Raw genomic sequence first — 14,497 nt, forward strand, 5'->3', positions numbered from 1 at the left:
CCCCCTCCAACTCCCCCCAATGTCACCAGATCTGGTTAGGATTTAAAACAAGAGCTCAGAGACATGAGTTCCTTCTAAATGTTAAATTTCATTCAGATCTGGTAACCCGTTCTTAAGTAAAAATTACCTCAATTTTTCTAATTTTTCCAAATTAACACACACACACCCCACTCCCCCAAAGAGAGTAGATTTAGTCCATATATGTCAATCACGTATCTAGGACTTGAGCTTATTCTTCGCACCAAGTTTCATCCCGATCTTTCCACTCTAAGAATTTAGGTGATTGAAAAATCAGTCACCTGACATCCATAGCTTAGGTAAGCTTAATTACCATCAATCAATATTATATAAGCATTTTCCTAAATTTTGCGTTTCCCTCTCCAACTCCCTCAATATCACCAGATACGGTCGGAATTTAAAATAAGAGCTTTGAGACACCAGATCCTTCTAAATATCACATTAAATCGAATTATATAGGGGCTCAGCAAAGTGTTACCTTTGCTCCCGAACTGTTCAACGTCATCATAGACCACGTCATGGCAAAGACAACATCAATGCTTGGATTTGGACTTAAATTTGACGATCGCATCTTCTCTGAAGCTGAATTTTCCGATGATCTACAGCTCATGGCGGAATCCATGGATCAACTGGTGGAAGCACTTCACTTCCTACAAGAAGAAGATACGAAAATAGGTCTACAGGTAAATTGGGACCAAACCAAACCTGTGGCCCTGGACAAAACAACTACTGTCAATGTGGTCAAGCAGTTCACGTATTTGGACTCTGTCATTGCTGCCAACGGCTCCCTTCTCCCTGAACTACAAGCAAGAATAGCATCTCCTGCCATGGGGAGGTTAAATCGTCACCTATGGTGGAAATCAAGTATTAGCCGAAGCACAAAGCTACGAATCTTCAACACCCTGGTTGGATCTGTAATTCCTTATGGAACAGAAGCCGGACCGGCTACAATCACACCTCTTACGACCGTAGACGTGTTCCAGACGAAAAGCCTTAGGAGGATAATAGGTTTGAGATGGTTTGACTTCGTCAGCAACGAGAACTTACTACAGACAACGCAGCACTCACTGTTTTCCATCTAAACTGAGGAGCGCACTCTAAGATTGATCGGTAATCTCCTTAGAATGCCATCCCACCTACCTGCAAAAATTATGCTTGATTTTAACCCCGTAGAAGCTGGCTGGAAGCGACAAATTGGAACACAAAAACACCGATGGTTCGATAGACTTTTAAATTGCTTGAAGCTGGCGAACATGGAAGTCCACGATGCATCAGCATTAGCATGTTATCGTAAACGTTGGACGAGGCTGACATCACTCTCTACGCAGAGCCAAAAGATCCAGCAGGAACACAAGATTTGTTTTCATCTGTAAAAAGATGACAGTTTCGTTTAATATGGTAGCAATTGAAAATGAATCGTCACTAAGGCAAGCGATAATCTGATTTTAACCTATATCCACAAAAAAGCGTCAGAGCTCCATTTCAGTTTACAATTGGACAATAAAGAATTCAGGTGAAATTGAAATAGTAATGGCGTCACATGGCTCTTTTGAATTACCCATATTAAACAAAACTCGAAATCTTTCTGAAGATCTAAATTATGCTTTCCTCATTGACTGCAGAAAGGCTGATAGGCCTACTACACATACAACTTGAAATGAGTGCATTCTAACATACTACAACTAATATTTCAATAAAGTAAAGGCTTTCTCAGAAACATTCTGCACACCTAACCTTAATCAGAATATTCCAGAATATATCTGACACTACATTTCAACTTTGAATCAAATGAAAATACAGTATAAGCAACTAAGCTACTCCACACCATGAGAAAGAGATGACAAGGAAGGAGATGAATAACCCTTCAAAAACCAATCAGAAACCAAAAATTCAGAAAGCAATGTGTTGACTAGCTAAAACAAGGAAAATAAGGGCTTGAGGGACTTTTTCTGAAAATAGCGACTTCTTTAGAGACCGGTGTAACCACGGAAAGCAGTCATCTGGTTTTTAAGACCTAGACTTTCTTAAAGTTTTTTCTTAAGATTTTCTAGTTTTTTTTTATTTTCATCAAAAAAGTAAACACGCAAAAGAAAATTAAATTGAGCTTAAATAAAAGTTTTCTATTAATAATCAGGGCCAGGAACCCTAATAGTTACTATCAGGCGTAAACAATTATCTTTATTAGAAAAGAACAAATTACCTTCAGTAGAAATTCCATTAGTCGTAGAAGAGTCGTAAGTAACTCTTCGTCATTGGTTTCGAACATTTCTCGTATAGCAAATGTTTCGAATAAAGAGCCATTCAATATAAAGGAACACAGATTCTCAAGGTTCCCCCCAATGATAATGTCATATATACACCAAAATGCTTGAGTCCTTAGATCAATACTTCCATTGTAAAACACCTAAACGAAAACATGCATTAGAAAACAAATAGTAGCTAATGAACGAAGAAAATAAAGTTAAAATTAGACGCACCATTTCCTATAGGTTTATAACTTGGATGAAATGCTATTTAATAGTCATAGGCTATGGGCTCAATGTATTCGTCAAGGCACTTCGCATTGAAAGAGTTTGGAAAACAATCCAAATTTTGACAGCCACTTGCTCAGCAAATTTGAAAGGTCCAGTAACTATCTCTCTCTGTATGCACCCCCCCCCACTCATAGCCGCCAGGGCAAGGTCAGTAAGTTAGGCAATTCATCTATTGCTTACAGATAGTATTTACTATTGGAAAAGGTGGTTGTTTTTTACTTTTTAGTATCCAAAAAGACAAAAGAGTATTTTTGTAATCGAATTTTTGACAAGTTAATGGAAACATTAGACGATAAGACTAAAGAACGATGCATAGCAGCCAGGCTAAGAGAAAGTGACATACATAATTTCGAGTCAATGAGAGATAGAGAAACAAAGGAAATGAACCCTTCAAAACCAAGTTTATCAAAACGAGTCTTTGAAAAAGCCTTACAACTAAGGTAGATACGTTTAACGTCTCAACCAGAATTCACAAATACACGTATATTATTTGCTGGTCGATAGGCTTACAGTTAGAAAGAAGTGGAAGCGACAAAAAAATACAAAAAGTAAAATTACATACACATACGCGAGGGTTACCTAAAAAGATTCGAAGAATAATATTATCGCGAAAACCAGAAAATTTTTAGCAGGCTATTACCTTGGCGGAAATAGAGATAAAAATCGATAAAGCGATTAAAATGTTGATCAGATGTCAATAAATAGTACAGAAGACCAAGATGAAGTTAAAGTGAAAGGGAGAGAAAGCGTGTGAGATTCGGGGAGAGATGTTGTGAAGCAAAAATGCGCAAAGAGACCCAAGGGCCATCTTCTACGGAATGAGTCGACCGGTTCCACGATCTTGAATCTTTTGCGGCTTGGAACTACAAATATTAAGAGCATCTACATCCTCCTCCTACAGACATTAGAGGTAGAAGAAATAATGACATGTCCAGGAAATAAAAAAACCGTTTTAGACCCTGTGGGGAACAGCAAATCCCCAGCCATATAGAAAAGGATCCGCTGCTATAATCGTGGTAAATCAAATCACTATGCGGTAGATTGTCTCACTAGAATACAAAATGAAACGTAACATACAATACAAGAAACCGTTTTCAACCACAAGGTGGCAGGAATTTATGAAGGAAAGTAATAAATAATGCATAGTAAGCACCAAATAATATTCCTGACTTTGCATCTAAAAATCAGACAGTAAACCATTCAGTAGGCCAAATAAATAATACTGAAGAATTCTTAGAAAACCCCAAATCTAAATAGCAGACCATTAGCTTATCTTGGTTCTAATATACCATCGGACGGCTGAATCAACCATGAAGGTCTCTACCGTCTTCGATATTATGAGCTATATTTGAAGAAGCCAATAATCAAACGACCCACCAAAATAAAGATCCTTAGAGCCTCAGTCTGTTCAATCCTGCTGTATGGAGCTGAAACTTGGCTAACAGCTCCAGTTTTCCAGCATCGTCCCGACACTCTTAAATCTAAGCGGAATTGGAGAATTGAGGGAATCGTATGCATGGACCTTATCAGCAATGACCGTCTAATGAAACCCAAAACAACGAGAAATTCCAAAAAGTAATTCAGTAAAGTCACAAGACACAAAATATGGTGGCTTCTGAAAACCAAAGCATAATTCCCCATTCATCGTAAACGAAACCCATGTTAAAACTTTGAACTTTTTAGCATTAGTAAAGCGAAAATGATTAAGATTTTGGGGAATAAATATCCGTGTATGTATATTAAACTCTCAATCCACGTTCATTTGTTAGCTGTTTTTTTCTGTTCAATAATCTTGACTCACATTTCTTTTTTGATATTACGAATAATAGGAACATTCAACTCAACGGAATAATTACATATATTTATCTGCTATTTTTAGGTAACATAAATATAAAAATGTCTGAGGAACCAGCTAACAATTTTGTTTTCTCAAACAATCTCGCTTATATATGTTGAGGTTTAAAATAATTTGATGTATTAACCATTATACTTAAAATTTGCAAACTTATTTTAGCAAACAAAAAGAATAACTTATTTATAATATTAGCGAATTTGTATTCTGCATGTACTAATTAAACTTAGTAAAACAATTTTTTTCCAAGCCATAGGTCTCATTTATAAATAGATCTGACAAGTAAAACAAAAATTATTATTAAGATAGAAGACTTACTTTCACAAGATGGTCGAAGCATCCCGAATGTACGACCGATTGAATATGACGGTCATTTCCCGCTGTGATGTTACTAAGAATAAAAGCGGCTTCATTGAGAATTTCTGGCTTCGAATCAGGCCAAAAAATGAAGGAATTGAAGGCACAATCCATCTCAGACGGCTTTAACAAAGAGGCTAATACTTCTAAAACTCCTAGAGACACCACAGCATCTGTCTAAGAGTTGTAAATATTAATGAACTGTTCTTAATTTTTGTCAATAAAAATAAAACATACAGTTCAAATCTCTCTCTCTCTCTCTCTCTCTAAATAAAAATAAAACATACAGTTCAAATCTCTCTCTCTCTCTCTCTCTCTCTCTCTCTCTCTCTCTCTCTCTCTCCTTCCCTCTCTCTCTCTCTCTCTCTCTCTCTTCTCCTCTCTCTCTCCTCTCTCTCTCTCTCTCTCTCTCTCTCTCTCTCTCTCTCTCTCTCTCTCTCTTTCTCTCTCTCTCTCTCTTGAAAAAATGTACTTCCTATGACAAGGTCCTTGTTCATGGCGGACTCGACATGTAGCGCTCCATTTTCTTCATGTCTTCCATGACTTTAGGATAGTAACTGTGACAAGATCCTACTTTCGCATTAAGATCACCTATGACACATGTGTTATTTTGTCTTACAATTTCTGCAACAGCACTTTGTAGTGTTTCATAAATGTTTTCTTTCTCTATTTCGTCCGCTTCGTTAGTTGGTGCGTAGAAGGCAACGATGAGAAAGAGAGAGAGAGAGAGAAGACCATTCACAGATACTCATGAACTTCACCAGACGGCCGCAAGCGCAACCAAATTGATCACCTCTTCTCACGCAAGTGGCGGAAGAGTCTACTCGATGTCAGAAGCTATAGATGCATTGATATATAATCAGACTATTGCCTCATGGCTGCCAAGATCCATCTAAAGTTAAAAGCGATACAGAACAGCAATAACCAGACAACAAACAAACTCTTCAATGTTGAGAACCGAACGACAATACGAATGTTCCACTTGGAGCTTTCAAATAGATTTGTTGCCCTGCAATCGGATTTAGAACCAAACATTGATGTCGAAAATATATTAGAGAAACTGAAAAGCACGCAGAGAAGTCACAGAGGAAAAAATATGCCATAAGAAGAAAAAGAAAGAAAGATGGATTTCCGAACGCACCTGGGAACTAGACGATGCAAGAAAATAAGCCAAACTTTCCATCCTGTCGGCCTCAGACACGTCTGAATTGATTGTTCTGCAAGACACATAAAGGGAAATAGAAAAAAGAAGTAAAAAAGAGTGCGAGGGCTGACAAAAGGGAATTTATTGAACACGAATTATTATTGAAAGAAGGGAGATTCAAAATAGTCTATAGATAAACCAAAGAGATGACTGAAGATTTTCAAGATTCAAGATTTTATTTAAACTTCTGTACAACACACACAATATATAAAAAAAAGGGTCAAGCCGGAGACACAAGGTCGATTGATAAAGACCCGGTATAACAATATAGCACACCTATTTGACAGAAAAAAGAAACAAATGCATAAAATAAATATCAATAAATCCACGACTCACCACTAGACAGGAACCCACCCACAAAACAACTGACACTCGGCAAATATCAATCCGAAAAACAAAACAAAACAGTGTGCAAGCGAGGGTGACCGATGACTGGCAACTTATTTGAAAAAAAAAATAAATAAATAAAATGAGCCCACCTTATCAATATCAAACAAACAACTATTCACTTTTAGATTTTTTCTTTTTATTACTGATTCTTGAATTTATTTATAAGGATAGAATGAAGTTGCTTTTTAATATGTGGGAGAGATTTACTGCAGTCAATATATGGTAGATAAAAATGCCATGAACCCATGATAGAAAAATATGGCGAGAACCGTGATCTCTCAGTGGTTAATTTCAGGTGCTGCATTCTCCATTTATTACGGGTTTCATAAACATGGTCAGGTTGCTCAGGGAAAAAATTTCTCGTACGAAAGTACGGAGGCAGTTCTGAGTGGTTATATTTTACCTTGAATAAAAAAGAATGAAGAGTGAATAATTCTGAAACAGGCAAAATATTAGTTAATAAATATATAGTTTCAGTTTTAGATTTATTTGGATAGGAAGAAGGTGACGGTAAATATCTTTGCAAAATTCGAAGAGCCCGGTTTTGAAGAGTCTGTATCGGTTTTATATGATATTTGAAAGTTGCCAAATAAATTAGGGGACAATACGTAAGATGGGAATGCACCAAGGCAAAATAAATGAGTCGTAGAACTTCATAGGGAAAAAAATGCTGAACCCTCCTCATTACACCAACTCCTTGGGCGATTTTAACGCGTGATCTATTACAATGTTCTTTATAAGATAGATTTTCATCAATAGTTATACCAAGATACCGGAGTGAAGTTACCCTTTGAATTCGAATATCTGTAGCCTGATCAATTATAGTTGAAATTCCTTTTGCTTTGTGTCCAAGTCTACTATAAATGATGAATTTCGTTTTGGCGGCATTCAATGATAAAAGATTAGCTTTTAGCCATACAATCAGCTGGGAAAACACGATTTGCAGCTTCTCTTTGACATCATCTTCCGACTTCCCTGCAAGTGTTGATCCAGTATCATCGGCGAAAAGGACATTCAGGCTGTTGGTTTCTGTTGCTGATGGAAGGTCATTTATGTATATTAGGAAGAGCAGTGGTCCCAGAATTGAACCCTGAGGAACACCAATATTGGGCAATAAGCATGGATCCGAAGCTGTTTTATTGATAGTTGTTACTTGGGATCGACCTGTTAGGTAAGATGCGATAAAATCGTGCGCTGGTCCTCGTATCCCGCCATGGCTTAATTTAAACAACAATATTTCGTGACAAATCGTGTCAAATGCCTTCTCAAGATCCAAAAAAATACTTGCCGGAATCATTTTTTTATCAAGACATTCGTGAATAAATTGGACCATTGTCAGGATAGCGTCCTGCGTACTATGTCCCTTTCTAAACCCATACTGATTTTTTGAAAAATAATCATTCGAAGTAAGGAAATTATACACTCGATTATAAAAACATCGCTCCATTAATTTAGAAAAGCCTGAAAGAATAGATATCGGTCTGTAATTCGTGCAATCACTCCGGTCAGACCTTTTATACAGTGGTATCACCTTTGCTTTCTTCAATGAATCCGGAAAAGTTCCTGATCTAAATGACAGATTTATCAAATGACACATTACTTTATTAATACTCGGTACAACAACTTTCACAATGTTCGTAGACGATTCATCAATCCCCGGGGAATTCCCATTTTTCAAAACCTTACCAATATTGGCAAGCTCTTTCTCTGTTACCGGTGTTAAAAACATAGATTTTATAGAAGGCTTTACAAGGTATGTACGATAATCACATTGACCATAGGGCAGGTTATGTTGGAGCTTGTTGGCTACCGAGTGTCCAATTGATGCGAAATGCAAATTCATGTAATTAGCTATTTCTAGCTCCCTTTCAATTATATGACCATGAGCGTCCTTTATTTCTGATGGTTTAGAAGTTTTTGGTGATCGATTTAAGCATGAATTGATTAGCTCCCATGTTTTCCTTGGTGACTTACTTACTTCTCTAAAAGAATCAAAATAAAATTTGTTTTAGCATTACGTATTATTTTTGAAAGTAGATTTTTGTATTTTTTGAATGTTGTTTTATTTTCTTCGCTTGGGAATGATAACAATTTTTTATAAAGACAGTTTTTTTGTTTTATTGAGGTCAAAAGGGAGGGTGATATCCACGATTGAATGGGTTGATTATATTTTCCTTTTCGCGTTTTTACTCTGGGGCATGACTCGTCAAAAGCAGCGTTAAAATTTTCGAAGAAATGAGCCATTGCAGAGTTTACGTCTTCAGCATCAAATACACGAGACCAATCGATAATATTCAATTTATCCTTTAAACAGTCCAGATTTTTTGTTGTTGATAATCCGGTGTGATATTTCTGGTGCTTTTTTTGTTTGAAGCTGATATTTCACATCGGAAATCAACAAAAAATGATCAGAAAAATCTGTTAAAACAACTTGTGAAGACAAGTCAAGCCAAACAGGACTAATCTAGTAAAGGAGAGGAATGGAGTCCTTTTGACAGACCCGTTGAAGATCGATAAGAGGTGGGCAACCCGCTTCGACAATCTACTAAATAGACCCAATAATAATTCCTGACAAGCCATTTATGATTCTTGATGTCAATGAAGAGCCATCGTCTCCAGAAGAAATCATGACCGCCGTCAGAAAGCTGAAGAACGGAAGAATTCCAGGAGTAGATGGCATTACATCTGAGATACTAAAAACTTCAGTCCACGACTGCAGGACAGTTTGGGTTGAGCTGCTGACTCAGATATGGAGCAACTAGAGAGTACCCAGTGACTGGAAGAAAGGAACAATTACTAAGCTCTTTCAAAATGGCAACGCAATTGTTTGTGGCAACTCGAGAGGCATTATCATAATGTCAATACCTAGTAAGCGTAGGGCAATTATTATACAACAGTGCTTACAACAGAGACTGGACCAACATCTTCGTGATGAACAACACAGCTTTCAGCATGGAAGGTCATGTGCAGACCTGATTTTTAGACTGAGAGTGCTGGTTGAAGATTCAAAGGAATGGAACTAAAAGCTTTATCTTCTTTTCATTAAACTAGAAAAGGCCTTTGGTTTGGTTGACCGAGAAATCTTATGTGGAAAATCCTCAAAGACAATGGAATAGCCCCCCAAGATAGTACAAGTGATTATCGCCATGTAAAAAGAAATAGAATACTGTGTACAAACAGAAAATGGATTTGTATCATACTTCAAAATCATAACGGGCGTCAAACAAGGATGTGTATTATCACCACTTTTATTCACAATTGTAATGGACAACGTACTCAGACAGTCTATGGGCTATGGAGTAAATATTAACAGCAAGCAACTTGCAGATCTTAGCTTTGCAGATGATATAACACTACTAAAAGACGCCAAAGATCGATTACACCAGCTATTTGATGAAATTGATGTAAGCCAGTGAATGTTGAAAACTCAACCAACAACTTGAGAGATGTATCCTCGGATTCAAAAACATTTGCCTTCGAAGGATCCTCTAAATCAGTTGGCATCAAAAATTCCTAATAGAGAAATCCAACTGAAAACGAACCAGTCCAAAGAGACTAAAGTTATGAAGAAACGAACATAGATATATTTGTGTCATGTTATAAGCATGCCCGAAGATAGACTGCCCTCAGAGATAGATCAGTGGCAGCCTGAAGGAAGACAAAGACGAGGTCGACCAAAGAACAAACTGCAGAATCAGTATAATTTGCAACTGAAAGAGGCAAATATTTAATGGGAAGATATCACTGCAGCCATACAGCTTCGTGATGAATAGAAAGGCTTTGTCAACGCTATAGGACTACTGATGGCTCAGGAGGTTCTAAAGTCTAAGGTCTAAGGTAATCCTTCTAACGTAAGGGGTTGATTTCAATTTATAAAAGAAATTGTCAATCTAGAACTGGCGTTCCCTCAATTGCCAAATACACTGCAAAACATCAGAATTTTTCAAGTTGAGTGAACACATGCAACAAATTCTCTGTCTGAGATTAATAAACTTCGTTTAAGTGTATGTTATAAAAAGCAAATCCTTGATTCATCATATAAAGGTCAAAAGGAAAAAACCAGTACGAAACCATTTTCCTAAAAAAAAAAAAAGTTTAACCAATTTTGCTAGTGTGCGGAAAGGGGTAAGGGATAACAAATTAATATTCAACAAATTTCCATTTTAGGGGAACAAGAGGGTTACGACTCCCCTATCTCCCAAAATGGTCCCCTCCTCTTTAATGTAGAAAATATTTGTGAGGAAGGGGACCAGATGGCTGAAAAAGAGCATTTTTAGAAATACTTTTTAGTAAATAGACCTACGAATCCTACAATAATCTTTCAGGGAAAGTAATTCAACCCGCATCCCCTTTCAACAAAAAGGTACAATCACTGAATATACGGGTGATTAATCAAGAAAACAAGTATATTAATAAACCTGGTACCAGTTCAAAGTACTAGTTTTGAGCTAAGTTCTAGCATCTTTCCAAGAGAGCTTCAATGTTTTATTTAAGAAACCTTCCAAGGAAATTCACAAACATTTAGCTTAATTAGCACTGATCTTAAAAAGGTAGGAGGGTGTTACCTGTGAGTCTGTTCCAGTGACAATGTTGCCAATACAGTGGAGTGCAGATAAAATAGTACCAGTGTCTTCAACCTTCAGTTGCTCAATACGTTGACGTATCAGTTCAACATCTACAACAAGCTGAACTTGGTCTTTACTCACACCTGAGATGTCCGACAGAGCCAAACATATAATGAAAAGAGAAATCGTCAATGTAACAGCACAAACACAAAAAAAAAGAAAAAAAAGAAAGGAGATAGAAGGAGAAAGGGAAAACTGTTTTCCTAAATTAGTGATTAATATAGACCAGCACTTGAATGAGGCCTTAACCCTACTCATCCATACAATCACATAGGTCAAACAGCATAGCCATACACAATCAACCATAAAGAATAATCCATGGACAGGCAGTCATGTCATCAATAAGTATAAGTCGTCATTTACCAAACAATAAAAACAATAAAGACAAATAAATCAGAGGCAACAACCAAACACAAGGGCTCATCAGGAGAATACATTTTATTAACTAAAAAAATATGCATACTAACTAAGTAATAAGTACTTTTCAATCATTGCTTTTAATGGAGATTAATTTATAAACTTTTAATTTATAAACTAATTTATAATTTATAAACTTAACGCTTTTTTATCAAGTTTTTTATTGTTTTAAAAAGTAGAGCTGCGAGAAAAAGTAAAAATTAGCGTAAAGAGCGAGACGTTGAGGAGGGACAACCCCTTTCATATTTGGAATAATTTCTGTTCGTTTTCAGTTTTAATGTCGCTCCTTATTTGCAGTTAAAAAACTTGTTTTTTTTATTTAACATAAAATTAAAAACTTTAGACAAATTCAAGGGAATGGCTAAGTAACAAAGGTTATACAAGAATTCACAAAGAAAATTGTGCCAGTAATTTAAGACAAGAAAAAAAGCTGATGTCAAGAAAAAAATCTCAAAATTGTCCCCCAAGAATATAAATATGAAGGTAAAACAGTTTCACAACATACTAGCATTCAGGTTAAATAACCAGTTGTCAATCTTTGGACTAAAAAAAAAAAAATTTCATAAAGTTTCAAAGCATAACTTGTTGTGCTAGATTCTAAAATACCATCGGGTTTGTCTAACTCCAGCAGTTTCGATGACAGTTCTTTTTGTTTAAGACTTGACTATATGGCTATAGACTGAAAACGAACAGAAATTACTCTGTATATGAAAGGGGCTTTTTTTCCTCAACTCCCCACTCTTTACGCTAAAGTTCGAATCTTTTTCTTAACTCCACTTTTTAAAACAGTAAACAACTTAAGCGTAAAGAGCGGGACGTTGAGGAGGAAAAGCCCCTTTCATATACGGAGTAGTTTTGTTCGTTTTAATTTTTAATGTCGTAAACAAAATTTGTATATCATTTTTTTTTTAGGAGGAGAAGCCCCTTTCATATCCGGAGTAGTTTTTGTTCGTTTTAAGTTTTAATGTCGCTCCTTACTTTCAGTTTAAAAAAAAACTATTTTTTTTCAATTTTAATTTCTAAAAGTTTTTGAATTAATGCATGTTTGGATTTTGGCTTCCCGCAAATAAATAATTAAAACAAAATTTGCATATCATTTTTTTTTTGGCTGAATGACTTTCTCATAGTTTTAATTCGAGGATTTTAAGAAGAAAAGGAGCGGGGGAGGAGGCCTAGTTGCCCTCCAATTTTTTGATTACTTAAAAGGCAATTAGAACTTTTAATTTTTTACGAACGTTTTCATTAGTGAAAAATATACGTAGCTTAAGAATTAACTTACGTAACCAACTTCTATATTCGTATGTTTTTATTACGTAATTGAGGAGGTTCACCCTCTCGTCAATACATCACTCTTTATATTAAAGCTTAGATTTTCTCTCAATTCCTTAAGGATTACCCCTAAATCACAAAGGCCGTAGAATATATAGTTGAAATCACTAAAAATTCTTTAGCGTAAAGAGCGAGGTATTACGTGGAGGTGAACCCCTCACATGCGTAATAATTTCTGTTCGTTTTAAGTTTTAATGCTGCTCCTTACTTTAAGTTGAAAAAACTTTTCACATTTATTTTTTCATTGTTTTATGAATAATGCTAGAAAATCCTGCGCCCCCTTCATTGAAATTCTCTTCCCCCATGATAAATTCCTCCATGGAGAGATCCTCCCGCGTAACCCGCCCCTACTCAACTCCTCGCCCTCCCCAAACCAAAAACATCCCCCTGAAGACGTCTGTACACTTCCGAATAACCATTACTATATGTGTCAAAGTTTGTAACTTGCAGCCCCTCCCACGGGGAGTGTGGGGGAGTAAGTCGTCCCCAAAGATAAAATTATTAGGTTTTTCAATTATGATGAATAAAAGGGCTATCTCAGAATTTTGATCCGGTGACTTTGGGGAAAAAATGAGCGTAGGAGGGGGCCTAGGTGCCCTCACATTTTTGGTCACTTAAAAAGGGCAATAGAAATTTTAATTTCCGTTAGAATGAGCCCTCTTGTGACATTCTAGGATCACTGGGTCGATAAGATCACCCCAGAAAAAAAAACGCATCCGTAATCTGTCTTCTGGCAGAAAATGCGAAATTCCAAATTTTTGCAGATAGGAGCTTGAAACTTCTACATTCGGGTTCTCGGATATGCTGAATCTGATGGTGTTTTAAAAAGTCGGTTGATTCGTAAGCAGACGTTTATTCAATGCTTGTAGAACCCAGGTCAACTAGAATAGAAAAGGTAAGTCAGAATGTTACATCCTTCCTCCTTTCCAAACTAGTGAGCTGGTACAAAAACCATACTATATATTACCAACAAATAACACTATTCCATAACCAATCCACCCCACTTTAATTAGGCATGCATCACCATACCAATTCTTTCGATAAGTGGTCTTCACTCTTAGAATACGAGAAGGCGCTTAACTCACTTCTCTAACACTTTTCTTTCTCTCATACATACTTCATAATACAATAAGGCACTTGGGTCACTTCTCTATTTCACCTCTACGATTAGCAGTCTTAACTCTTAGAATACGAGAAGGCGCTTGGCTCACTTTTCGTACTCTCATACATACTTCATATACGATAAGGCACTTGGATCACTTCTCTAGTTCACCTCTACTACACTCACACTATGGTTTCTTTACATTTACAGGTTAAGTTTCTTTACAGGCTTTACGCATCGACCTGAACGGGTTGAATACAGAGCACCCTGTAGATCCGCATGGGTCGTGCGACTTGTGCTTGGTACAGGTATTGGCGTATGGAATGCTGGACTAAGATCATGGGAAGTCGGTCGTGAGTTTAGATCAGGCGTTTTAGGTGGAGGGGTGAGAGCAGCAAACGCAGTTATGGGTGACGAGGTAAGAGCTTCGGCATGTGGGTTTCCCTTAGATTCACCATGTGGGGTTTCCAGGGCTTCAGCAGCATCAGGTGACCTGTTTGAATGGCAGAGCACCTTTATGTGACGCCTGTTTCGCCGATAGTTTCCTCCTTCATTCGTCTCGATTATGTATGATCTGGGATGCTTGTCTGCTCTCACGATTGTACCAGACTGCCATGTCTTACCCTGGATTTGGGCTTGAATTGGTTGGCCGACTTGGAGGGGTTTTAG

At 36.9% G+C, this 14,497-nt stretch overlaps 1 protein-coding gene across 1 annotated transcript; it reads right to left on the bottom strand.

The window, feature by feature from the left end:
* Window positions 1-1,331: 1,331 nt before the first annotated feature.
* LOC136042395 (importin subunit alpha-like) lies at window positions 1,332-13,956 on the bottom strand. Its single transcript, XM_065727375.1, has 5 exons — window positions 13,938-13,956; window positions 10,921-11,063; window positions 4,723-4,938; window positions 2,219-2,422; window positions 1,332-1,385 (listed from the first exon to the last, which is right to left on the bottom strand). Exons 1-5 carry the CDS (start codon window positions 13,954-13,956, stop codon window positions 1,332-1,334), a joined length of 636 nt encoding a protein of 211 aa, XP_065583447.1.
* Window positions 13,957-14,497: the final 541 nt, after the last annotated feature.

The sequence above is a fragment of the Artemia franciscana genome, unplaced genomic scaffold (genome assembly GCF_032884065.1).
Source record: "Artemia franciscana unplaced genomic scaffold, ASM3288406v1 Scaffold_1231, whole genome shotgun sequence".
NCBI lineage: Eukaryota > Metazoa > Arthropoda > Branchiopoda > Anostraca > Artemiidae > Artemia > Artemia franciscana.

Bases quoted from the DNA above. Each gene is read 5' to 3' on its own strand.
- LOC136042395 (XM_065727375.1), bottom strand. The intron at 4,939-10,920 runs GTAACACCCTCC...TACAACTCTTAG, and splicing joins TCACTGGAACAGACTCACAG to ACAGATGCTGTGGTGTCTCT. The intron at 1,386-2,218 runs GTAATTTGTTCT...ATCTTTTTACAG, and splicing joins TAATGGAATTTCTACTGAAG to ATGAAAACAAATCTTGTGTT.